At 36.8% G+C, this 25437-nt stretch overlaps 3 protein-coding genes across 4 annotated transcripts; all 3 read right to left on the bottom strand.

The window, feature by feature from the left end:
- Positions 1-340: 340 nt before the first annotated feature.
- LOC130561135 (gastrula zinc finger protein XlCGF26.1-like) lies at positions 341-8479 on the bottom strand. 2 transcript variants are annotated; one of them, XM_057345282.1, is made up of 2 exons: positions 8418-8479; positions 341-4205 (listed from the first exon to the last, which is right to left on the bottom strand). In XM_057345282.1, exon 2 carries the CDS (start codon positions 4178-4180, stop codon positions 3023-3025), a length of 1158 nt encoding a protein of 385 aa, XP_057201265.1. In that variant the 5' UTR covers positions 4181-4205; positions 8418-8479; the 3' UTR covers positions 341-3022. The 2 variants fall into 2 exon arrangements, with proteins under 2 accessions (XP_057201265.1, XP_057201264.1); XM_057345281.1 differs by lacking the exon at positions 8418-8479 and adding an exon at positions 4837-4904.
- On the bottom strand, positions 6984-25095 carry LOC130561162 (gastrula zinc finger protein XlCGF49.1-like). The gene is made up of 2 exons (XM_057345332.1): positions 25029-25095; positions 6984-7836 (listed from the first exon to the last, which is right to left on the bottom strand). The coding sequence occupies exon 2, from the start codon at positions 7815-7817 to the stop codon at positions 7158-7160; it is 660 nt and encodes a 219-aa protein (XP_057201315.1). The 5' UTR covers positions 7818-7836; positions 25029-25095; the 3' UTR covers positions 6984-7157.
- Positions 9110-25093, bottom strand: LOC130561183 (gastrula zinc finger protein XlCGF26.1-like). The gene is made up of 4 exons (XM_057345354.1): positions 25029-25093; positions 23490-24415; positions 10176-12234; positions 9110-9681 (listed from the first exon to the last, which is right to left on the bottom strand). The coding sequence occupies exons 2-3, from the start codon at positions 24388-24390 to the stop codon at positions 11384-11386; spliced, it is 1752 nt and encodes a 583-aa protein (XP_057201337.1). The 5' UTR covers positions 24391-24415; positions 25029-25093; the 3' UTR covers positions 9110-9681; positions 10176-11383.
- Positions 25096-25437: the final 342 nt, after the last annotated feature.

Raw genomic sequence — 25437 nt, 5'->3', positions numbered from 1 at the left:
CATCTTCAAAAAGTAAATAGTACACAGTTTTGAATCCTTGCCAACATAATGAAAGGATTTTTATTTTGAACCTTTATTTTGAATTTATGATTTATGCTTTAATTTCATACACATTAAAATATTTTGTTTTAATGGGTTTCAATGAGGACATTCTTGTTGAAACGTAACAATTGTGTGTACCTAGTTTAAAAAAAACATTTATGGAAGCAAATTAGAGCAAAATAATTTAATATAAATAAACCTAAATTGAAATTTGCATGAGGGTTAAAAGAGCAGCCCGTGTGACATGTGCCATGGCCGGCTCAAAGCCGTGGCAAATGAGGGAGACTACGAGCACAAGTTAAAGTAAAAAAGGTTTATTCACAAAATAAACATTAAAAATTCCATTCAAAATAAAATAAGGACATATTTGTCCTAAATCAAACTATAAGCAAACATATAAGTAAGCTAATCCATAAACAAAATAACTAAACAAAACAAAAGGCCAACCCAAATTAGAACAAAGGCCAAGCAAAGGGGCAACAGAGAAAATGCCGCCCGGTCTTCGGGAAGCTCCCCTCTTTTAAAGTTCTTCACAGGTGTCTTGAATTCTACGTACAAAAAGTCCCACCCCCTCCGCCGGCTGAAGAGGGATGGTCCACAGGCACGTCACACGTGTTAAATCTCTTATTTAGCGTACAGACTTCAGATGTTGCCAAAACAGTATATAATTGGAAAAAAATCCAGTTTCATGTGTTCATTTAAAGACGTCATGAAGTGGCCTTTTTATTGTTTTATACTGTTGTATGAGGTCTACTTATGACGTTCACGTGGTTTTCACATTCAAAAACATCAAAATCAATAAGTAATAGGCTATTTTCTACCCGGGTTCTACCTCGACAAGCGCTCGGTTTTAATGGGCGTGCCGCATTCAAGACTTGGAAGTAAATGCCCACTGCTATGATTGGATAGTAGTTTGCATAGTAAACTTAGTTGGAGCCTTCTGTGAATTTGGTTAACGTTAGGCTACACATTCGCCCTATTCACCTCTCCACATCTGTATTTCATGCGGTGCATTCGCACGGATAAGTGAAGCCTGTGATTTTACTCAAATTGGTGGGGGTCGGAACTGAAGCACGTGCGCACCCATTGCCAACAAAACACAGACATATGACTGCAGTTTATGTCCGGCATCTTTTAGCACTGGGACTGCGCCATCTATCGGTTTCAAACCATCTCTAAATCCAGCATTTTATCCAGCGTTTATATAACATCCATCACTGAAATGCTGTGAACAAACAAATACACACCTCTCACTATCGCAAGATTAACGATCTGCAGCTGCAGGCCCACAGTGTTTTATACATGTGTATGTACACAGAGTTTGTATGTGCGAGTATTGTGTAGGTGTGTTTGCACGCATCGAGTTTATGTATGTGCGAAAAAGTGTACATGCATGCATTACTAACATAAGATGTATTGGTATGGATTTCACATTAGTGCGCACATGTTTTTCATATGTGTTTGCTTGAACATCCAATAGTATACATGTATATGTGAGCAATGTATATATGTGTATGCACGCTTTTATATATGTATTCATAAGCGCAGTTTGATTTAAACCCTATACGCCGCCTCAAAGTCCAAACTGCAGGCACATCTGAAACATCACATTCCATATTTCCTTCTCTCTAAGAAGGGACATTAAAATTTTGAATCAATCCCCCTTTCTCGTGTCATTCAGCACAATATTTTTTTGTGTAATTTAGGACAACTTTCAATACACCGCAAAGACAGCGTGTATATTGGTTCAAAGTACATTCATGTAATTATAGCCTGATATCAAAGGAAGTGGTACATATTTTAGTAGGTGGCTAACCATCAACTTACCTCACCCAAACACTAAAATCACAGCAAATTTAGCTAAAAACACACAAGTTTTACGAGGTGGCAAAGTAGTGATAAAGGTCCACCCTAACCCCGCCCTTAAACCTAACATCACAGGGGCAAAATCTAATTATAATAAAACATACACATAAGATCGTAGGAATTCATACGAATGAGCCGCCTCATAAAATAGGTACGAATTCCATCAGATTGCATTGATATATATTTATAAATATGAAAAATACCACGTTTCAAAATACGTTAGATTGAAAGTCGTGCAGGGTGACACGTGAAAGTCATTTTGAATGACACTTGGCAAAAGGGGAAATACAGAAACGCAGTTTTCTCTTTACGCACAATCGGCATTTACTGAAATATATACGTGGACTGATTGCTTAATGTTATATGCATTATCAGTTATAATGTTGTAAATAATGTTCAGTTTCTTGTATCTCATAATTTGCTTCATAAGACATTAATATATCGGCAGGAGGTGCAGGGATTACTTTGCCCATATATGCTTTTTGACGGCGCTTGCATTGTATGAATGACCAAAGCACACGATTTCATCTAATGAATTTCTTTACTGTACTACATTGGAAACAATGTCACCTATATCTTAGATGACACGAGGGGGAGTAACAACAACACCAGTGTTTCTGTCTTTCACTATATTTAATGTTGCTGTCTTGAATATCAATGTGCTTCTCCAAACCTATTTGTCTGAGCCTGCCCCATGATCAGTTCACCAAATCCTTCCGTTCCTTTTCGGTTCAAAATCTATTGGTCCATGTACGGTCTGATATCTTTATTAGCTACCAAAATGCCGGTGAAAGGTTTGAATATTAATTCAAAATCGTATGTGAGCAGTAACGAATGTGATTTTACAAGTAGCAAAGTAGAAGTATTAGCTTAACAAAGTACACGTATAATTACGAGTAGTTCTAATGCGTTACTTCTACCCCTGTCTACCCCCTGAAAGGTTTTTAGACACATTATTGTGAATTTAATGTAAAACGTTGATCTCATTTATGTCTTTGTATTTGTACACAATTTTACTGGTCTTTAATCGTGCAGCCATGGACACTCGCCAGGGTGAATTTTCCTCAAGACTTGTTTTCTTTATCAAAGTCTTTCCACACTGAGGACACGTGTTTCAGCGCTCTTCGGTGTGAACTGTCAGGTGCGCCTTAAGATGATGTTTCTGTCTGAAACTCTTTCCACATTGAGTACATGTGTGTGGACGCTCTCCAGTGTGAATTCTCATGTGGACTTCAATATTTGATTTCTGTTTAAAACTCTTTCCACACTGAGTACATGCGTATCTGCGCTCTTCACTGTGAATTTTAATGTGCCTCTCAAGTGTTGATCTCTGTCTGAAACTCTTTCCACACTGAGTACATGTGTATGGTCGCTCTCCAGTGTGAGTTCTCGAGTGCTCATCAAGCGTTGTTTTGCGTTTAAAACTCTTTCCACACTGAAGACATTGGTAAGGGCGCTCTTCATTGTGAATTATCATGTGCCTCTCAAGCGTTAATTTGTGTGTCAAACTCTTTCCACACTGAGTACATGAGTATGGTCGCTCTCCGGTGTGAATTCTTATGTGCTCCTCAAGATAATTTTTCTGTGTAAAACTCTTTCCACACTGAGGACAAACATATCTGCGCTCTTCAGTGTGAATTCTCAAGTGAACCTCAAGCGTTGATCTTTGTTTAAATCTCTTTCCACACTGAGTACATGTGTATGGACGCTCTCCAGTGTGAATTCTCACGTGGTCGTTAAGCGTTGATTTGCGTTTGAAACTCTTTCCACACTGAGAACACACGTATGGTCGCTCTTCAGTGTGAATTCTCACATGCACCTTAAGATGATTTTTCTGTGTGAATCTCTTTCCACACTGAGGACACGCATATGGGCGCTCTTCAGTGTGAATTCTAATGTGCTCCTCAAGCGATGATTTCTCTCTGAAACCTTTTCCACACTGTGGACATGTGTATGGGCGCTCTTTAGTGTGAATTTTCATGTGCACCTCAAGATTTGATTTGTGTTTAAAACTCTTTCCACACTGTGGACATGTGTATGGACGCTCTCCAGTGTGAGTTCTCATGTGGACCTGAAGATAACATTTCTGTTTGAAACTCTTTCCACAGTGACAGCAGGTGAAAGGCTCGCCTGCTTCTGTTCTTTGCTTCCATTTTGGAAAGAAAATCGTGTTCTTCTGCAAACTACTAGAAGACATTTCTTGCATTACAAGATTCTGAGGTTTCTGACACTGATGTTTCTCCTCAACTTCATTCATGGCTTCACTGAACATCACTGTGTGGTATGATGGAACAGACCTTCCCAAAAGAAAGAAAGTCATATGAAATAAATTCATTTTCACATTAACAACTCTGAACAAGTATTTGAACAAAATGGTTACTGACTTAAGTTTAACCAACTCGAAGTAGTCTGACTCTCCCCCTGCATCCCAATTGCATACTACTTGTCCTAAATAGTATTGGAAATTAAAGATAGTATGGCCCAACTCATAGTTGCCCGGTTTCTTAGCTTAGGCCAGGACTATAGTAAAATTAGGACATTTGAGCTACTTTTATAAATATGCCCTATAGCAAAAAAGATACTTTAAGATGTTGAAGGTGAGTTATTTTCAGTTAAGACTGCGCAAACATTCATTTTAGTCTGGGATTAGCCTTAAGACTTGTCTGTGAAACCGGGCACAAGAGTTGCACAGCTGCAGAACGTGCTTTTAAAATTACACTTCATAGTGTTAATGAATTCAAGTAACTAAAAACAGTAAGACAAATTTGGCTAACATTAGCGAATAACCTCGTCATTCTAAATTACATCTACAGATGGCTTGAAGAGGTCTCTAAAGATAGATATAACTGAAACACATAAGACCATGATTCAGTCTGAACCCTAACAGTTAAAATAACCTGAAAACATGACATTTTGTTATGATATTACCTCAAACATTGCGGGAAAAACAGTCCGCTTTTGTTAGCGCAGCTCCTCTGTTGTTCCTATATTACCGTAAACACAGTGATAGTGCCGCACAGTTCATAGTGCCGCGCATAGTTCCGTTGACGCAATATTACCGTCATGATAGTTATACACGCGCACTCTCGCTGTCCCGCAATCAATTTTATTTATAAAGAATATAATAAGACGAAATAAATTGTCCACGGTGATGTAAAAAAGCTCAAACAATGTAAAAAAAAATAATACTTGTTATACCTAACCACTTAATTAATCCTTGATCAGCAATTAAAAAAACTCACAAATAGATGAAAACGTCCATGTCCAAAAACAGTCTTATATTATGTATCAATTTTTCCCAGTTTTATTTAATGGGCATCCCGAGGCGGGGGAGGAAGGCAGAAAGAGACTAATTAGCGTAGCTGCTGCTCATTCGTTTTTATTTATTTATTTTGCATATTATGCATTAAGTGAATCCCAGCAAACACAGAACGAAATAACGTTTTATTTCCGTAAAGAAGGATTCAGTTGTTCTAGGTGTTATCAAAAGAGGATTTTTGAGATCTTAAGAGAGCCTGGGTTGTAGTGGGATAGAAGCTCTGTTAGATAAACCGTTTAAGGCTTTATAAGTAATTAAAATGACTTAAAAGTCAACGAGATACTTAATGGTTAGCCAGGGTAGAAGGGATGATCAAATTGGGGTTATGTGATCGTATTTTCTGGACCTTATTCAGCACTTATATTAAATCTATTCCACCCACAAAAATATGAAATATGTTTTTACAGATAATTCTCTATGTCCATAAAATAGTATACAGATACTGTATATCTGTACCTTATGATGATAATCTGTGCCAAAAAACACGTCTTTGTATTTTAACAACTCAAACCAACATCATTTTCGAACAATACATAGTAACAATATAACCTATATACAGTATACACATAAATATGATCTTGTGAAACTCAGTGATGTGTTTTCAATGTAATGTCAATATCTTATAAACATACCTCCATTCATTATGACAATGTTCTCCTGTACAACATACAAACCTTCTGACAAACTGAACACTGTTCTTTAGATTAAAATACTATTTCCTCATTGCTTGTTTATTAGATGAATTCTCTGAGCTTGACTTTGCTTCACACTACTTAAAATCAGTACATCTAGCTGTAATATCTGATAATAAAGATATTCTGGACTGGAAAACTAAAAAATATATGAAACATCATTCATTGAATTTACTACTAGAACACATAGATAATATATATTCCTGAAGTCTTCAACATGTGTTGTGTTTCATCATCAATCACGTGCTCCTTCATCTCTCTCTACATGACTTGTTTACATGACGTGTGTGGTCAGTTCATTCTCCATCTGTACTAGACACATTCATTCAGTTTTCTTCACCATTTATGCATTCATGACCTCACGAATACATTGTTGTAATTCATTGTTGGGAGAATCTCCTGCAACGCTTCTGAATAAACTCCAACTGGTTAGAAATGCAGCAGCCAGAGTGCTCACTAGATCAAAGAAATTTGACCATATAAGCCCAATTCTGTAATCATTGCACTGGTTGCCTATTAAGTTCCAAATAGACTTCAAAATCCTGCTAGTAACTTGTAAAGCATTGAATGATCTAGCAGTGGTTCTCAACCAGTGGGGGGCGCAGAGGTACTGCAGATGGGGCGCGACGGTTCCCCGAAACCTCAACCTTTGGAACTTGATCGCAAATGCACAGAGCAACGCGATCGCAAATTGACGGAGGTCAATGTTCTGTCTGAAGCTGCGCGCGTGAGCGGCCACGCAGAGTCATTGTAGGTCCTGGCCGGATGCTCTTCCCAGTTCAGCCAAACGCTCGTGATGATGGGAAGTCCACCTGATGGCAACTGTGGCCACAACCTAGGATCCCAAGGGATAATACAATGTATCTTAATACCGTATATTCTCTTAAATTTTCCCCCTAGTATTATTTTTATTACAATGTGTGTAAAGCTGCTTTGTCGTTATGGAAATTGTGAAAAGCGCTATGTAAATAAAATTGATTGAATCATATTCTCATCATTGTAAATAAGATCCTTTTCTTTTAGATTATCAAACAAATATAAATCCAAAGTCTGGGCAAAGCTTTTTAGAGACATTATTGTGAATTTAATTTAAAACAATAACCTCATTTATGTCTTTTTAATTGTACACATTTTTAATGGTCGTGATACCACAGGTTACAGCAAAAAACATCTTGATGAGTAAATTAACAGCAAATCTAAAATTTATGCTGAAAACTCTTTCCACACTGAAGACATGTTCATGGACGCTCCCCAGTGTGAATTCTCATGTGGACCTCAAAATCTGATTTCAGTCTGAAACTCTTCCTTCCACACTGAGTACATGTGTATCTGCGCGCTCCAGTGTGACCTCTCACGTGATCATCAAGATTTGATTTCTGTCTGAAACTCTTTCCACACTGAGTACATGTGTATGGTTGCTCTCCAGTGTGAATTCTAATGTGCCTCTCAAGCGTTGATTTGTGTCTGAAACTCTTTCCACACTGAGGACATGTGTATGGACGCTCTTCAGTGTGAATTCTCATGTGCACCTCAAGATTTGATTTCTGTTTAAAACTCTTTCCACACTGAGTACATGTGTATGGACGCTCTTCACTGTGAATTTTCATGTGATCCTCAAGATTTGATTTGCGTTTGAAACTCTTTCCACACTGAGGACATGTGTATGGTTGCTCTCCAGTGTGAATTCTCATGTGTCTCTGAAGATGACATTTCTGTTTGAAACTCTTTCCACAGTGAGAGCAGGTGAAAGGCTCGCCTGCTTCAGTTATTTGTTTCCTATTTGGAGAGAAAATCTTGTTCTTCTGCAAACTACTAGAAGACATTTCAAGCTTTACAAGATTCTGAGGTTTCTGACACTGATGTTTCTCCTCAACTTCATTCATGGCTTCACTGAACATCAGGTATGGTGGAAAAGACCTTCCAAAAGAAATAAATACATTAATTTTCAGGTTAAAAACTCTGAACAAAATATTTGAACAAAACGGTTAAAATATTAATTAGGGCAGAAAATATGCAAATTGGGCCGCAGGGACTGAGTTTTCAGTTTAATTACAACTGAGTTTAATCAACTCTGAGTAGTCTGACTCTCACCCTGCATCCCAATTGCATACTACTTGTCCTAAATAGTATTGGAAATTAAAATGAGTATGGCCCAACTCATAGTGGCCCGGTTTCTTATCTTAAGCCAGGACTATGCCTGGGATTAGCCTTAAAACTTGTCTGTGAAACCGGGCACAAGAGTTGCACGGCTGCATAACGTCACGTGCTTTTAAAATTACACTTCATAGTGTCAATGCATTCAAGTAACTAAAATAGGATAAAAAAGTAGGACAAATTTGGCTAACATTAGCAATTAACCTGGTCATTATAATCACATCTACAGATGGCTTGAAGAGGTCTCTAAAGATAGATATAAGTGAAATACATAAGACCATGATTCAGTCTGAACCCTAACAGTTAAAATAACCTGAAAACATGACATTTTGTTCTGATATTACCTCAAACAGTGCAGGGAAACAGTCCGCTTCTGTTAGCGCAGCTTCTCTGTTGTTGCTGATATTACCGTAAACACAGTGATAGTGCCGCACACTCTTCCGTTGGCATGATATTACCGTAAACACAGTGATAGTGCCGCACACTCTTCCGTTGGCACGATATTACCGTAATGATCGTAATACACACACTCTCTCACTTGTCCACAGTCAATTCCAATTCTAAATGTATTTATAAACAGTGTTGGGCAAGTTACCTCCAAAATTTAATAAATGATATACTAGTTACTGTCATTTAAAAGTAATTAGTTATATTACAATATTACTGTTTTTGAATTGTACTGCGTTACACCACTTTGCGTTACTTTGTGAGTTACATTGATTAAAATAACCACAAAAGTACGAATACCCTACTAAAAAAAAACACCACTGGATTTGATTACCACAAAATTGATTACATTCCCATTCTAACCATTAAATCCAGTAGAATTTATGTGACGGTCTCTATCGCTTTTTCAGCAGCGTATGCGTTCTAAAATGCTAAAATATAGTTTATTGCTGTTCAAGAGAGAGAGAGAGAGAGAGAGAGATTTACTTCAAGCAAAGCGAAAATAAAACCGCTAATAAAGCATGCTTTCTTAATCAACGTACACAATGAAAATAAACACTCGACTATACATATGGTTATCATATTTTTATTATTTATTTCACTTGTTCTTGTTTAGAAAATGAAGCATACACTCGCGTTAAGGAAATGCGCGCTCAGACGCAGCAGGCGCACACACACATAACACTGCGCTGAACATTTAAGTTTATTAAGGCGCTTTGTTTTTTCAAATACATTTTTAAAAATGTATATTACAAATCAATCTGTTATTTTCAGTAATGATGCTGTTAAAAATATTTTTGCAGACTTTTCAAGTTTTGTTTTTCTATCTAATGGTCTGTGGTGGAGGCCTCATGGTTTAGTTAAATTATCACACTGCATAAATAGATGATTATGTGTGTGATGAGGAAATAGAATAAGCTGGTAGTAATAATAATGCTGTAGTTATTTCTATAGTCTATTTATTTTGTGTAAAATTTCAACAGAGTCAGTGGCTGTCCCTCCCTGGATGCCCTCCATCACTGGCTTCCCTTTATTCAACTCCAGGGCCAGCTCCTCTGCTGTGGTGAAATCTTGGGTTGGAGTACAACTGCTAATTGATGCATGACAACTCTTGAATTTTTATTCTCATGGTTTTTTTCAGTGGAGCACTGCTTCTTTGGACTAAAAAATAATCCAGTGTCTTAGTAAATATCAGAAAAATGAAAAGCTATATTTACTTAATAAAAACCTTTTAATGTCATTTCAGTGATTTTTTTGGAGTGAAACATTAACAAATTGATCACAAATCCAACATTTATTTTCTGTAAAATATTCATATACAATTTGGGTTTATTTAATGAAAAAATATATGTAATTAATTAACAAATTTTATTTTCAATATATACTTGATATTTTGGGTAAAGTACAATAGAAATAATGAAGTTACTCAGATTGACTTAGGTTTTAACTTACATATACTCATTTTAAACAGTTATATTTAATTGATTTCAAAGCTTTAAAAATTGAGTGTAAATTGTTTCACCCAAAAAATTAATATCACAGTTAGACTTTTTAAGAGTGTACTTGCGCATTCAATCGGTCCGCTTTGACTAGGCTTTTTCTCTTTGTTTTATAATAGCAGCCGTATTTCCCTTTTTACATATTATATGTTTTACCTCTTCATCTGTTTCCATTATGAGCTGTTGCTCAGTTGGCGAGAAGTATGCCGCACATGTTCTTTCCATTTTTGCATCACCGATTCTGTGATCGATCCCGTGTTCTATTTAAGAATGCCGTGAACGTGCACTCATCCCAAGTATCTACACCTGGCTTGACCTTGCTCCGCGTTCTCATACTGGCGCAGCAAACTTGCAACGGACTAAACCGGATGCACTGATTAAGCTAGGTCAAGCCGCACCTTTACTGTTATCCTGGCTTTCTTTATTCTACTTTTGTGCAATACCCCCCGGTTCTAGAAAGATACTCGATGTCTTTGTCAACACCTCATAGTTTGATGATCGTCATATCTAGTGACTTCTGCTGACTTTACTGTATAATAACATATAGAGCTCAACAGAAGACAGCAAACACCACAAGAATATGAAGCATAAAGAGAATTTAAATGCTCTTTAAATGCTTTATTTCGTTCATTTTTATGAGTTAAAAGTTCGTCACAATCGTTCTGTTTAGCCCCAGCGGCTCCATGCGTTACTAGTAACTCCCGTGAACTATTGAGAGCCTCCATGAACCGCCATTGCTGTAAAAACTGTTCCATTGGAGTCGACGCAACTGTCTCTCAATGGCTCCGAGTCTGCCAAACTGCACTTGGCGTGTCTGAAACATCAGGTGAGTTCCAATCGCATTCATGTTCCCTACTTGCTAAGAAGGGCTGAGATCCTGAGATAAAAACTCTGGCGGGAGATGGACAATTTTACCTCATAATAAAGCAGTTTTGGATGACACTTGGCAAACAGAGTAAACACAGTTTTCTGACGACCCTTCTTCTTTTGTCCCTTTCTCGAAGCGACTTTCAAGTCTTTCTGTCAAGTCTAGTTTATAATTGTTGAAATAAAGTGTTTTTGTTGTTACAAAACCCGACCGATCCACTTCAGAAGACATGTGTTACCCCCTGGAGGCGTGTGGATCAGTTTTATGATGGATGAATGCGCTTTTTGAGTTTCAAAATAATGGCTGCCATCCGCCACTATTACCAAGCTGAGAAGATCTAGGATTTTATTCAGTATTACTCCGACTGAGGTGCGCTTAAAGAAGAAAGTCAAATACACATAGGACGGCGTTCGGATGAGTAAAATATAGGCTAATTTAATTTATCCAATGAAGTGTTCCTTTAAGAGCAAATCTAAATTTTATGGTGAAGGCATGTTCATTGACGCTCTCCAGTGTGAATTTTCTTGTGCGCCTCCAGACGTGTTTTCTGTTTGAAACTCTTTCCACACTGAGGACACGTGTATGGACGCTCTCCAGTGTGAACCCTCATGTGGACATTTAGATGACTTTTCTGTCTGAAACTCTTTCCACACTGAGTACACGTGTATTGGCGCTCTCCAGTGTGAATTCTCATGTGAACGTTAAACGTTGATTTCTGTCTGAAACTCTTTCCACACTGAGGACATGTGTATTGGCGCTCTCCAGTGTGAATTCTCATGTGAACCTTAATCGTTGATCTCTCTTTAAAACTCTTTCCACACTGAAGACATGGGTAAGGGCGCTCTTCACTGTGAATTATCATGTGCTCATCAAGCGTTGTTTTGTGTGTGAAACTCCTTCCACACTGAGGACATGTGTGCGGTCGCTCTCCACTGTGAATTTTAATGTGCACCTTAAGATGATTTTGCTGTGTGAAACTCTTTCCACACTGAGGACATGTGTATGGACGCTCTCCAGTGTGAATTCTTATGTGCTCCCCAAGATAATTTTTCTGTGTGAAACTCTTTCCACACTGAGGACACGCGTATCGGCGCTCTTCAGTGTGAATTCTAATGTGGTTCTCAAGTGTTGATCTCTGTTTGAAACTCTTTCCACACTGAGTACATGCGTATGGTTGCTCTCCAGTGTGAATTCTAATGTGGTTCTCAAGCGCTGATCTCTGTTTAAAACTCTTTCCACACTGAGTACATGTGTATGGACGCTCTCCAGTGTGAGTTCTAATGTGCTCCTCAAGTGTTGATTTGTGTTTGAAACTCTTTCCACACTGAGAACAAGTGAAAGGTTTGACTGCTTCTGTTCTTTGTTTCCTTATTGGTGATAAAATCTTGTTCTTCTGCAAACTACTAGAAGACATTTCCAGCTTTACAAGATTCTGAGGTTTCTGACACTGATGTTTCTCCTCAACTTCATTCATGGCTTCACTGAACATCACTGTGTGGTATGATGGAACAGACCTTCCAAAATAAATAAAAACATTCATTTTCACATTAACAACTCTGAAAAAAATATTTGAACAAAATGATGAAAATATTAATTAGGACAGATAATATGCAAATTGGGCAGCAGGGTCTGAGTTTTTGGGTTTAAGAACAACTGACTTAAGGTTAATCAACATCCCAATTGCATACCTGTCCTAAATAGTATTGGACATAAAGATATTAGGCTATATGGCTCAAATCATAGGATGTTTAAATAAGTAAGAAATAATGTATCTGCGTGTATACTGCTATGCTGCACACTAAAAATATATATACTTTTCCATAACAAAAATAACGCAAACTTTTAGGGCATATTCAAGTCAAAATGGGACACAACATGAGTTGCACGGCTGCAGAACATGCTTTAAAAGTTACACTTTAATAGTGTTAATGCATTCAAGTAACTAAAATAGACTAAACAGTAAGACAAATTTGGCTAACATTAGCGAATAACCTCGTCATTCTAAATTACATCTACAGATGGCTTGAAGAGGTCTCTAAAGATAGATATAACTGAAACACATAAGACCATGATTCAGTCTGAACCCTAACAGTTAAAATAACCTGAAAACATGACATTTTGTTCTGATATTACCTCAAACATTGCAGGGAAACAGTCCGCTTTTGTTAGCGCAGCTTCTCTGTTGTTGCTGATATTACCGTAAACACAGAGATAGTGCCGCACACTCTTCCGTTTACATGATATTACCGTAAACACAGTGATAGTGCCGCACACTCTTCCGTTTACATGATATTACCGTAAATACAGTGATAGTGCCGCACACTATTCCGTTTACATGATATTACCGTAAACACAGTGATAGTGCCGCACACTCTTCCGTTTACATGATATTACCGTAAACACAGTGATAGTGCCGCACACTCTTCCGTTGACATGATATTACCGTAAACACAGTGATAGTGCCGCACACTCTTCCATTGACATGGTATTACCGTAATGATACTTATACACGCGCACTCGCACTTGTCCACAGTCAATTCCAATTCTAAATGTATTTATACAGCACATAATGAAGACACAATAAATGGACCACAGTGCTCTACAGAAAGTTCACACAATGGGCAAAAAATTATAACATTAGTTACCTTAATTAAAACCTTAGTTTACATCATTGTCATGCACAGTGAGGAAAACAAGTTTCCCTGCATGAAATTATTTCTATGCTGTCCACAGTGAATGCCAAGACAAGTGCAAAACTATGTAAGAATTAAAGAAAATAACACACACGCACGCACGCACACACATGTCTGGTTTATTATCTCCGTGGGGACAGTCCATAGGCGTAATGTTTTTTACAATGTACAAACTGTATATTCTATCCCCTAGCCCTAATCAGAGATTAGATCATAGATCATAGAAAACTTTTTACATTTTTAGATTTTTAAAAGATATTGTTCTGTACAATTTACAAGCTTTTGTGACCGTGGGGACCTCAATTTTGGTGTGCATTCAGGTTTAGGTCCCCACCGGGATATAAAAACATGTCGAAACACACACACGTACGCACAGACAAACATAATAAATAAAACTATGCTGCAGAAGTAGGAATATAGACTACACCAAAAGAGGTCAATTTCTGAAAAAAATTACAAGTAAATTTTACTCAATTTTTCTTTTGTAAGTTTCTGCACTCAGGTTTATTAAGTAAATTTCATACCCGTTTAACTAAGTAAAACTTGCTTAAGGAAGTTCAGTAAAATTAACAAAGTAAATAAGCACATATTTAACTTGGTCGGTTAAATTTTGTTGTGTTGTTTTTACTCACTGATCTGATGTAAATAATTGATATAATTAAGTAAACTCTATTTCTCTTTTAATTAAATTTTACTTGTTTTATTTATTGTTATTAATTATTTTTAGTTAAATAAAACGAGTTACTCTTACAATATGACAGAAAAAGTACTGTGACAACAAATGCGCAATCAAGAGTTTTTTATTAAGAGCTTAATTTTAAGGAATAATACGCCCTTAAAGAAACTTATGATCTTTAAGACAACTTTAAGATGCATAATAATGCTTACAATCAATGCTTGTAAATATTTAAACAGCTCAAGCAGTAAACATCTGTGTGCAATGACACATAAAACTTTTGCTCACTTATTGAAACCATTTACACTTTTGTCTAATGTGAACTGAAGACAACAATTAATGTATGGTCCCTTTTCTGCTTCCCTTCCAAGTGACGGACACAACGAGCAGGATCCACATGAGAAATATACTGTATTCTGCGATAAAGAAAACATAAAAAGAAGTAATTAGTAAACTGTCAAATTCTATTTACAAACCAAAAATCATTTTTTGCATTCGCACCCCTGAAACAAATAAGGTTAAACAAGAGTCTGTCTGTTTTACGTTATTTGACGGAACCATAATGACATACAAACGCAGTAAAACGAAACGGCAGTCACTAACTAACAAGTTCAGATCCGACGCATTATTATTAACACCAGACGCGAAAAGAAAATATAACCCCCATTAAGCATCGCGTAATATTTAAGGGTTTTAGACGTATTTATGTAACTTGAGGTATTGAGATGTAGTATATAAAGTTTACGAACCACTGCACAGTCACATAAAACAAAACCTATCGAAAAAAACGTATATCACAGGTAAAGTAACAAATTCATTACTTTAATGTGTCTTTATGTAAAACTAGAGATTGTAAAATGTCATATAACGTTGGCTGAGACTAAAGATTGTCGACGACTCTAAACTTTCCAAATGTGCAGAAAATATACAGAATTAGGCGATGACAACTCAGTTGTTCAATTTTATCACCATTACCAAATACATTAAATCAAATATGCCAAAATAGAATGCCTTTTCAACTACTTACCTGTAGAAGAAAATGGAGAAGCTCTTCGTGAGAGACATGTCCAGCTGCGGAACCGCAGTAACATTTTCAGAACCGCAGTTTCAGAACCACGGCTACAGAACGGTAGTGATGGCGGAGAAACCGGTGAGTTGTGCAATGTCTTTTGAATTTTGTATTAAATAACGATCGTATATGACGTTATTTGTTAAATAATGAATTTGTGCATGACTGTATCAACTTACTGAAGCTTAAAGTTGTTGCCATGTTTTATTGTACAGAACATTTTTTTTTCTGTAGACGGTTCGATTACTTTTCGGAGCACATGTTGTATTTGGGCTTTACCTTCATTTTAAGAAATATAAGGGTAGTTGGCGGATGAATCGTACATGTGTCCTATGGTGTGACAAAGCAACATTTAGAAAACAACATGTTAACATTGCATTGTTTTAATAATGGCTTTAATTATTGTATATAATAGCATATGGCAGATTTATCTTTATGGTTACTCATAGTTATTTTAAAAAAGCATTATAGTCTATCAACTACCCATAAATAGTTTATTCCACTTCCCTTTGTTATATGCATTGTTTGTGAGTTGATTTGACTATCATCGAGGTTTTAATCAGATTTGTCACTGCTGATATAATTGTGTTTTGCATTTATCTCTTGTAGAGACAACCAACGATTCAGCGAGGTAATTCTTTACCTGAGTTGCAGCAATGTACCAACTGTCGCAGGAATTACACTGTCCTTTTTGCTCGGCCAGTGTGTTTAAGCCAGCCAAACTGGTCAAATTAAAAATTGTAATTTTTATAATTTGTTTTACAGTATGTAATGTTTGATTTAAATGATGTTTCGTTTAAAATAATGCTGCAGTTTTTTTAACCATAAAACAATAAAACTAATACAATCATACAAAATGCCCTCAAGTTTGACACATTATTTCTAACACCATCAACAGGAACACAATAAGCTAATACAATGAAACACATTCGTTATACAATAATTCTACACAAGATTGATGTTTTAAATGGCTTTTTGTACCATACCTTAATGTATTATTATAACTCACACATGTAAGACCTGAAAAGCAGCCTTATTTAAGAATATGACGTTTTCGCGTGTAACAATAGCAAATCACACTCCAAGACTCTAGGTGGCGCGACTTCGTCTAAGAACGAAAGCTCCGCCCCCTCATTCTGTGACCGCTGTTCAGAAACTGCGGCTGCGGTTCGGCAGCTGGATACTATTGCTTCGTGATGATGGCGTGTTAGCATCTTTTTCGCGCATGCGCAGATTGCTGGAAGTCGGCATAAATTCTACTTGATTTTTTAAATTGCCACACGTACATTATTAATTCCTGTACATTTGCCAAATAATCACAACTAAAATTTACTTGAGTGTTGAGTGTCTAATATTTACAAGTCTAGATTAAGCACATATGTAGATTTTACTCAATTATCTAAAGTTTTTACTTCAACAAAATTATTCTTTGCAAAAAATGCATATTTTTTTTGTTTTATTTAAAAAGCCATAAAATCATTTTTTACAGTGCACTCTTCCTTCCTGTCGCATGATACATGCACTCTCAAGTGGCCAAGACCGCAAGTGTGGGTATGTATATTCGTCTGATGAAGAGCTTGTGTGCTCGAAACGTCATGTGAAAGTATTTTTGGAGCTCTGGTGTGCCGACTTTTGTTACTACTTGGATTTACTCTCCTGGGGCCCGTTCCTCGTACCTCGCTAACTCAGTTAGCTGGATTTGATTGTGATGATTTCGCATGATCTTGGATTGTTCGGTTCTTCGACACTCATCCTGGACTTGTTGTTTTAGCAACAGGTCCGTTAGCTTAAACTGCTCGGGAGCAGTCTTCTTTCATGTAAACAGGATTAGATCGCGGTCATGATGCAGTCAAGTCGGCTTCATTCATACAAAAGCAACTTGTTGTACAAGGTACAGGATTAATAGAAAGAGCTTTGAGAATTTAACATGTAATTAACGCAATGTTTTGCTTTTAGAACAGTATTTATTGTAATGTAATATAATATATTTAGAACAATTTTTGTTTCTCATTTACTGTGAAAAGTCTTCTGTGAGGACCGATATAAATGAATGAATAAATAAAATATTGTTTTTTTTTCTTGTAAAGGCGATATTCGCATATAATATAAAATATAAAAAAGAGACATAAAAGCTCAGACAGTGCATATGATATGAGGGATTTATAAAAAATGCAGTCTGTCTTGCCATTTGAAAATTTGTGGTATTTCAGTCTCTTAAGACCCCATCTTAATTAATATGATATAAGGGAACTAAAGATTCATGATCATGTCAATGAGCGTTATGTGTCTTGATTGATGTCATAGGCCTCTGAGGCCTCATGTTATTTTCTGAAAATAAATTATGATATTTGCAGGTAATATTCATTTTAATATTAGTAATAGTATTAAGCAAAAAGTAATTGAATCAATAAGGAAGCTGACTGATTAATCTCTTAGATGGTGTGTGACCTAATGTGCACCTACAGTATCACCAGCACTGAAGCAAAATGAGCTGAATCTGCATGAGTCAACAATCTTCAGTCACATTTATGATGAAGACACCATTCCCTGACCCAAACCTGTTACACTGCAGCTCTAGCCAGGACAGGATCATGAAATGACCTTTGAGCAACTGACAGGAATGAAGGATTTCAGTGTATCAGACGTGCCTGACAGGGCCTGTACTGTGTCATGTGCTACACTACACATATCATCAGAAAACAGAGGAGACCTCTACAGACTGAGCTTCATGAGATATCACTTTTGGTATACCATTTTTTATTATTCTTATATAAAAAGCAACACAAACATGCATTATGCCCACATGCATTATACTTTTAATCTCCATGGATAATAGGCAGGCATCAGTGTCATCTTGAATGTCAGGAACACTTCAAACGATGCACAGACAGATTACTTTAAGAGCTATGTATTACAGTTTGAAGCAGTTGTAAACTGAAGTTGTATATTTTGATAAACTAACTTTAAGTTCTTTTTTATAAATGATCATTTTTAATGGTTAATTGCAATGAGATGGTGTTTTCCCCACAAAATAAAGTATTTTATACTCATTAGTGTTCACTGCATGGGATACTGAGGAAAGTGTCTGGAGGACTGTCCGTTTCAATAACATTTCTTAAATTGGATTAACTCAGTAGCAGTTGCAGGAGTTCACATTATCTGAACGGCTTTTACATCAGCTGAGTCTGCACAGAAAAGTGGTATAGATAGTGGAAAATATGGTTTTGTTGTGCTATTTTATTGCATTTAGTGTATTTAATGTATTTTTAATGTATTAATTTCACTCCACAAAAGGCACATCCATGTATAAACTTTTTAAAGTCTTTAACGGTTGGATATATGCAAATTCAAAAGCCAAAACTTCAAAACATTGACATTGACAATATAAAAAACACAAACCTTAAACTGGAGATTTAATTTTAAAAAGATTGGTGATTAAGTGACTATTTCTATATTGTTTACTGACCTAAAATCTTTTTTTTGTAGGGCAATATCAACACCTGTACACATTCTCAATCATACAAGATTTACACCTCATGATTGCAACAATGCTTTTCTGGACCAGCAACAACAATATTAAGACATTTCCCAGCATACTGTAACTCACTGGCATGCGCAAGCAGCACACACTACCACACCTCTATCAATTCAGTTCTATCAGATTCTTCCATAATTCACACACAAACATGCAGGATTTACAAAACTGTTCTTAAGAGAAAATATAAGAACTTTCTTAAGATAAATTACAGAAAGTTCATAAGAATATTCTCATCTTCATTTTCCTAAGAATAAATGGGCAGTCTTTGTCAATGATTGTACTTCAAAAATAATTCGTCTATTTGTTAAACTTTATTTGTACAACAAGCACCTTGCGACTCACGTTCTTATTTAAGCGTGCATGTGTTACAGTAAACGGCATTAACGAGTATTATAAGTATACTTCTTTAGCCTATATATTACGACATTATCATATTTGTGCGTATGTCAACATTTTGCAATGTATGTAAAAGCACTGAGGATGATCTAATAATGAAGGCTTAATATTGGTAAAGTAGGGCAGTTACTGATCAACATTATATCAACATAAAATAATTCATAATTGGCAAGGAAACACCACCAAATAAATGTAAAAAAACGCTTACCTTATGAGATTTAAGACAGAAATGGGTTGTTTTTCGACCCAAAAATTGGTTATTTCTTACAAAAATACTGGGTTAATTTGATTTCATTAATGGGTTATATTTTCAAATGTTTTTTGTATTCCTTTTAAAATAATCTTTTAAAGTTAAATACATCACATGATAAACAAATGATCAACATTGTATTAGCTTTATTTTTTCTAATTATTTTTAGTACATTACACACATTTACGCACAAGTCATAAACTTCAAATGATTCAGGCAACATATGTGCAAAAAAAGTCAAAAGTCAGCGGTACAAAGTTAAATAAAAAATATAAAGTTATGAAACTTAACTTTGCCCTCAGTCAAAAACGATTTACAAAAAAACTAAGAATAGATTTATGAAACCAAATATTGACCGTTAGATATATGCCCAAAATTAATACTATTTCAAAACTATCTTAACTGCTAACATTACAGATATCAGAGCCAGCGGTGAATTTCAGAAGGACTTGCGAGGTTAGGTTGCGTAGGAGGGATACATGAGCGCCGAGCACTCGGTGGTTCCCTGAAGCTCACGTCTCCGAAAACATCCAAGCTGTGTAAGTTTTTGGAGGATCTATTGATAGAAATGCAATATAATAGTCTTCAGATGTGTATAAAGAGCTTACACAATGAAGCGTTAAGATTGTCTTACCTTAGAACGAGCTGTTTCTATCTAGGCTACATACACCGCGGGGTCCCCTCGCATATAATTCACCATGTTCTGTCAGCCGTCGTAGTGTTTCGTACGGGAGGGGTGGAGTGAGCGGTTGGTTGCAATTCGCAACCTTGCCGTTAGATTTCACTGACTGGAAACAGATGCTATCTTATTAACCGACTACAGATTTGAACTTTAAACACACACATTCTCGTCTAAATAACTCTTAAAATACATTTAGTGACTAAATAAAGGAAATAATATGCAGCTTTTCTGCCTATCGCCTTTAACTTACACCTCGAATTCAGACAGCTCGAGCTGCGGTGCGCTGAGTTGATTTGACCCAATGAGCTGGGTTAATTCGTCTGGGTGGGGGAGGGGGTGCATTAATTCAACTCTCAGCGAAAATGACCCAGAGTATAACCCAGCGTTTGGGTTACACAGAACTACAAAAACTACACAGGACTGACAAAATAACCCCCAAAAATGACCCAAATGGCTCAACCCAGCATTTGGGTAGAAAAAATAACCCAGGATTTTTTTGAGTGTAGACCATTGTTTTTCACTCATCATTTCCCTCTGATTTTAGGGGTAAGTTATGGTTAAGGTTGGGGTTTGGTGTGGGTTTAGGTTTTATTTAGAAAAAATCTGTCCTTAGGTCAACAAAATAGGTTGTCCTGAAGACATCAACCACTTGGCAAAATCAGGTCGAGCTTGTGTTATAGTCATGGTTACACTGTGAACTGAATTCACTTTCTTCTTTCTAGTTTCTGGATTTCCAAGTCCAGTTTCCTCAGTGTCTTGCGTTTCATTTCCAAGTCAATTTCCATGTCCTGCAGCTTTGTCTTCTTTACTTCAATCTTGACTTCTGCCAGCTCTATCTGTCTCTTAAGATGCGTTGTGTAGAGACGTCTGACAGTTTGTGAGTTCTGTAAAACACCTATCAGTTAGCACAGCCAGGATTTGTGCATAATGTAGATTTACTTTAGACAATACTTAATATGTTACAAGGCTGCACAGTGTCTGGATCCTATTACAAATATTATATTTTATATTAGCACTACATTGCTGACTTATCCATTATGGATTACAAAAATTGGCTGTTTCCACAACATTGCCTTCTGGAGTCTCATCATCATCGGCAGATTTGGACTCCACTGCTGCAGATGTGCCTTCTCTCTGCCATATTCAATAGAACTTGTATTGATAGTTTTGACAGCACATGCCAAGGCTATGATTTAAATAAAGAGTACTCACCGGCGGATCACAGTCTGGTGGCTCTAGAAGTGTAGGTGTGTTAGCAGACACTACAAGGTAGGGTAAAGTCAGACAGTCCTCATAACACAATCTAAATATTTCATTGTCTTCCATGTGCAGTAGTCTGGCAATAACCTACTGTACCTTGTATGAAGAGGCCAGTTTCTCTTGCTGGGCCAGAGTCAGTGGCTGTCCCTCCCTGGATGCCCTCCATCACTGGCTTCCCTTTATTCAACTCCAGGGCCAGCTCCTCTGCTGTGGTGAAATCTTGGGTTGGAGTACAACTGCTAATTGATGCATGACAACTCTTGAATTTTTATTCTCATGGTTTTTTTCAGTGGAGCACTGCTTCTTTGGACTAAAAAATAATCCAGTGTCTTAGTAAATATCAGAAAAATGAAAAGCTATATTTACTTAATAAAAACCTTTTAATGTCATTTCAGTGATTTTTTTGGAGTGAAACATTAACAAATTGATCACAAATCCAACATTTATTTTCTGTAAAATATTCATATACAATTTGGGTTTATTTAATGAAAAAATATATGTAATTAATTAACAAATTTTATTTTCAATATATACTTGATATTTTGGGTAAAGTACAATAGAAATAATGAAGTTACTCAGATTGACTTAGGTTTTAACTTACATGTACTCATTTTAAACAGTTATATTTAATTGATTTCAAAGCTTTAAAAATTGAGTGTAAATTGTTTCACCCAAAAAATTAATATCACAGTTAGACTTTTTAAGAGTGTACTTGCGCATTCAATCGGTCCGCTTTGACTAGGCTTTTTCTCTTTGTTTTATAATAGCAGCCGTATTTCCCTTTTTACATATTATATGTTTTACCTCTTCATCTGTTTCCATTATGAGCTGTTGCTCAGTTGGCGAGAAGTATGCCGCACATGTTCTTTCCATTTTTGCATCACCGATTCTGTGATCGATCCCGTGTTCTATTTAAGAATGCCGTGAACGTGCACTCATCCCAAGTATCTACACCTGGCTTGACCTTGCTCCGCGTTCTCATGCTGGCGCAGCAAACTTGCAACGGACTAAACCGGATGCACTGATTAAGCTAGGTCAAGCCGCACCTTTACTGTTATCCTGGCTTTCTTTATTCTACTTTTGTGCAATACCCCCCGGTTCTAGAAAGATACTCGATGTCTTTGTCAACACCTCATAGTTTGATGATCGTCATATCTAGTGACTTCTGCTGACTTTACTGTATAATAACATATAGAGCTCAACAGAAGACAGCAAACACCACAAGAATATGAAGCATAAAGAGAATTTAAATGCTCTTTAAATGCTTTATTTCGTTCATTTTTATGAGTTAAAAGTTCGTCACAATCGTTCTGTTTAGCCCCAGCGGCTCCATGCGTTACTAGTAACTCCCGTGAACTATTGAGAGCCTCCATGAACCGCCATTGCTGTAAAAACTGTTCCATTGGAGTCGACGCAACTGTCTCTCAATGGCTCCGAGTCTGCCAAACTGCACTTGGCGTGTCTGAAACATCAGGTGAGTTCCAATCGCATTCATGTTCCCTACTTGCTAAGAAGGGCTGAGATCCTGAGATAAAAACTCTGGCGGGAGATGGACAATTTTACCTCATAATAAAGCAGTTTTGGATGACACTTGGCAAACAGAGTAAACACAGTTTTCTGACGACCCTTCTTCTTTTGTCCCTTTCTCGAAGCGACTTTCAAGTCTTTCTGTCAAGTCTAGTTTATAATTGTTGAAATAAAGTGTTTTTGTTGTTACAAAACCCGACCGATCCACTTCAGAAGACATGTGTTACCCCCTGGAGGCGTGTGGATCAGTTTTATGATGGATGAATGCGCTTTTTGAGTTTCAAAATAATGGCTGCCATCCGCCACTATTACCAAGCTGAGAAGATCTAGGATTTTATTCAGTATTACTCCGACTGAGGTGCGCTTAAAGAAGAAAGTCAAATACACATAGGACGGCGTTCGGATGAGTAAAATATAGGCTAATTTAATTTATCCAATGAAGTGTTCCTTTAAGAGCAAATCTACATTTTATGCTGAAATCTCTTTCTACATTGAAGGCATGTTCATGGACGGTCTCTGGTGTGAATTTTCTTGTGCGCCTCCAGACGTGTTTTCTGTTTGAAACTCTTTCCACACTGAGGACACGTGTATGGACGCTCACCAGTGTGAACCCTCATGTGGACATTTAGATGACTTTTCTGTCTGAAACTCTTTCCACACTGAGTACACGTGTATCGGCGCTCGCCAGTGTGAATTCTCATGTGAACGTTAAACGTTGATCTCTGTCTGAATCTCTTTCCACACTGAGGACATACATATGGGCGCTCTTCACTGTGAATTCTCATGTGGACCTCAAGTGTTGATCTTTCTTTAAAACTCTTTCCACACTGAAGACATGGGTAAGGGCGCTCATCACTGTGAATCATCATGTGCCTCTCAAGCGATGATTTCTCTCTGAAACTCTTTCCACACTGAGGACATGCGTATGATTGCTCTTCAGTGTGAATTTTAATGTGCACCTTTAGATGATTTTGCTGTGTGAATCTCTTTCCACATTGAAGACATGGGTATGGTCGCTCTCCAGTGTGAATTCTTATGTGCTCCTCAAGATAATGTTTCTGTGTGAAACTCTTTCCACACTGAGGACAAACGTATCGGCGCTCTCCAGTGTGAATTCTTATGTGCTCCCCAAGATAATTTTTCTGTGTGAAACTCTTTCCACACTGAGGACATGCGTATGGACGCTCTCCAGTGTGAATTCTCATGTGGTCCTCAAGTGTTGATTTGTGTTTGAAACTCTTTCCACACTGAGGACAAGTGAAAGGTTTGACTGCTTCTGTTCTTTGTTCCCTTATTGGTGATAAAATCTTGTTCTTCTGCAAACTACTAGAAGACATTTCCAGCTTTACAAGATTCTGAGGTTTCTGACACTGATGTTTCTCCTCAACTTCATTCATGGCTTCACTGAACATCACTGTGTGGTATGGTGGAACAGACCTTCCAAAAGAAATAAATAAATAAAAAACATTTTCACATTATCAACTCTGAACAAAACATTTGAACAAAACGGTTAAACATATTAATTAGGACTGATAATATGCAATGAGTTTTCGCGTTTAAGAACAACTGACTTAAGGTTAATCAACATCCCATTTGCATACTACCTGTCCTAAATAGTATTGGACATAAAGATATTAGGCTATATGGCTCAAATCATAGGATGTTTAAATAATTAAGTAAGAAATAATTGATTTGCACGTATAATGCTTTGCTGCACACTAAAAAATATATATACTCTTCCATAACAAAAATAACGCAAACTTTTAGGGCATATTCAAGTCAAAATGGGACACAACATGAGTTGCACGGCTGCAGAACATGCTTTAAAAGTTACACTTAGTGTCAATGCATTCAAGTAACTAAAATAGGCTAAACAGTAAGAAAAATTTGGCTAACATTAGCGATTAACCTCGTCATTATAAATCACATCTACAGATGGCTTGAAGAGGTCTCTAAAGATAGATATAAGTGAAACACATAAGACCATGATTCAGTCTCAACCCTAACAGTTAAAATAACCTGAAAACATGACATTTTGTTCTGATATTACCTCAAACAGTGCAGGGAAACAGTCCGCTTTTGTTAGCGCAGCTTCTCTGTTGTCGCTGATATTACCGTAAACACAGTGATAGTGCCGCACACTCTTCCGTTGGCACGATATTACCGTAATGATACGTATCACGCGCACACACGTACAGAGAAGGGGCGCAAAAATGGGGTATGCAGTATATACGGTGCATAGGGGCGCCGCAGAAGTGGGGGCGCCATTGTGCCAAAATATTATTTAACGTTTTTTTAAATAAAACGTTATAAAAAATATAACGAAAAAGTCATCATCTAAAACGTTTTAGTTTCACTTTTGTCTAACATTTTAAACGAGTTCAATAAATATATAATTATGTCAACTAATCACTCTTTGACAGTCAAATGACCAAATGGATCGAGCAAAGAAACTTCCC

The sequence above is a fragment of the Triplophysa rosa genome, linkage group LG11 (genome assembly GCF_024868665.1).
Source record: "Triplophysa rosa linkage group LG11, Trosa_1v2, whole genome shotgun sequence".
NCBI classification, from domain to species: domain Eukaryota; kingdom Metazoa; phylum Chordata; class Actinopteri; order Cypriniformes; family Nemacheilidae; genus Triplophysa; species Triplophysa rosa.
Note: the sequence above shows the minus strand (reverse complement) of the source record. Positions and strands in the feature narration are given on the sequence as shown.

Bases quoted from the DNA above. Each gene is read 5' to 3' on its own strand.
- LOC130561135 (XM_057345282.1), bottom strand. From the start codon at position 4,180: ATGTTCAGTGAAGCCATGAATGAAGTTGAGGAGAAACATCAGTGTCAG.
- LOC130561162 (XM_057345332.1), bottom strand. From the start codon at position 7,817: ATGTTCAGTGAAGCCATGAATGAAGTTGAGGAGAAACATCAGTGTCAG.
- LOC130561183 (XM_057345354.1), bottom strand. From the start codon at position 24,390: ATGTTCAGTGAAGCCATGAATGAAGTTGAGGAGAAACATCAGTGTCAG. The intron at 12,235-23,489 runs GTCCATGAACAT...GAACAGAAGCAG, and splicing joins GAAAATTCACACCAGAGACC to TCAAACCTTTCACTTGTTCT.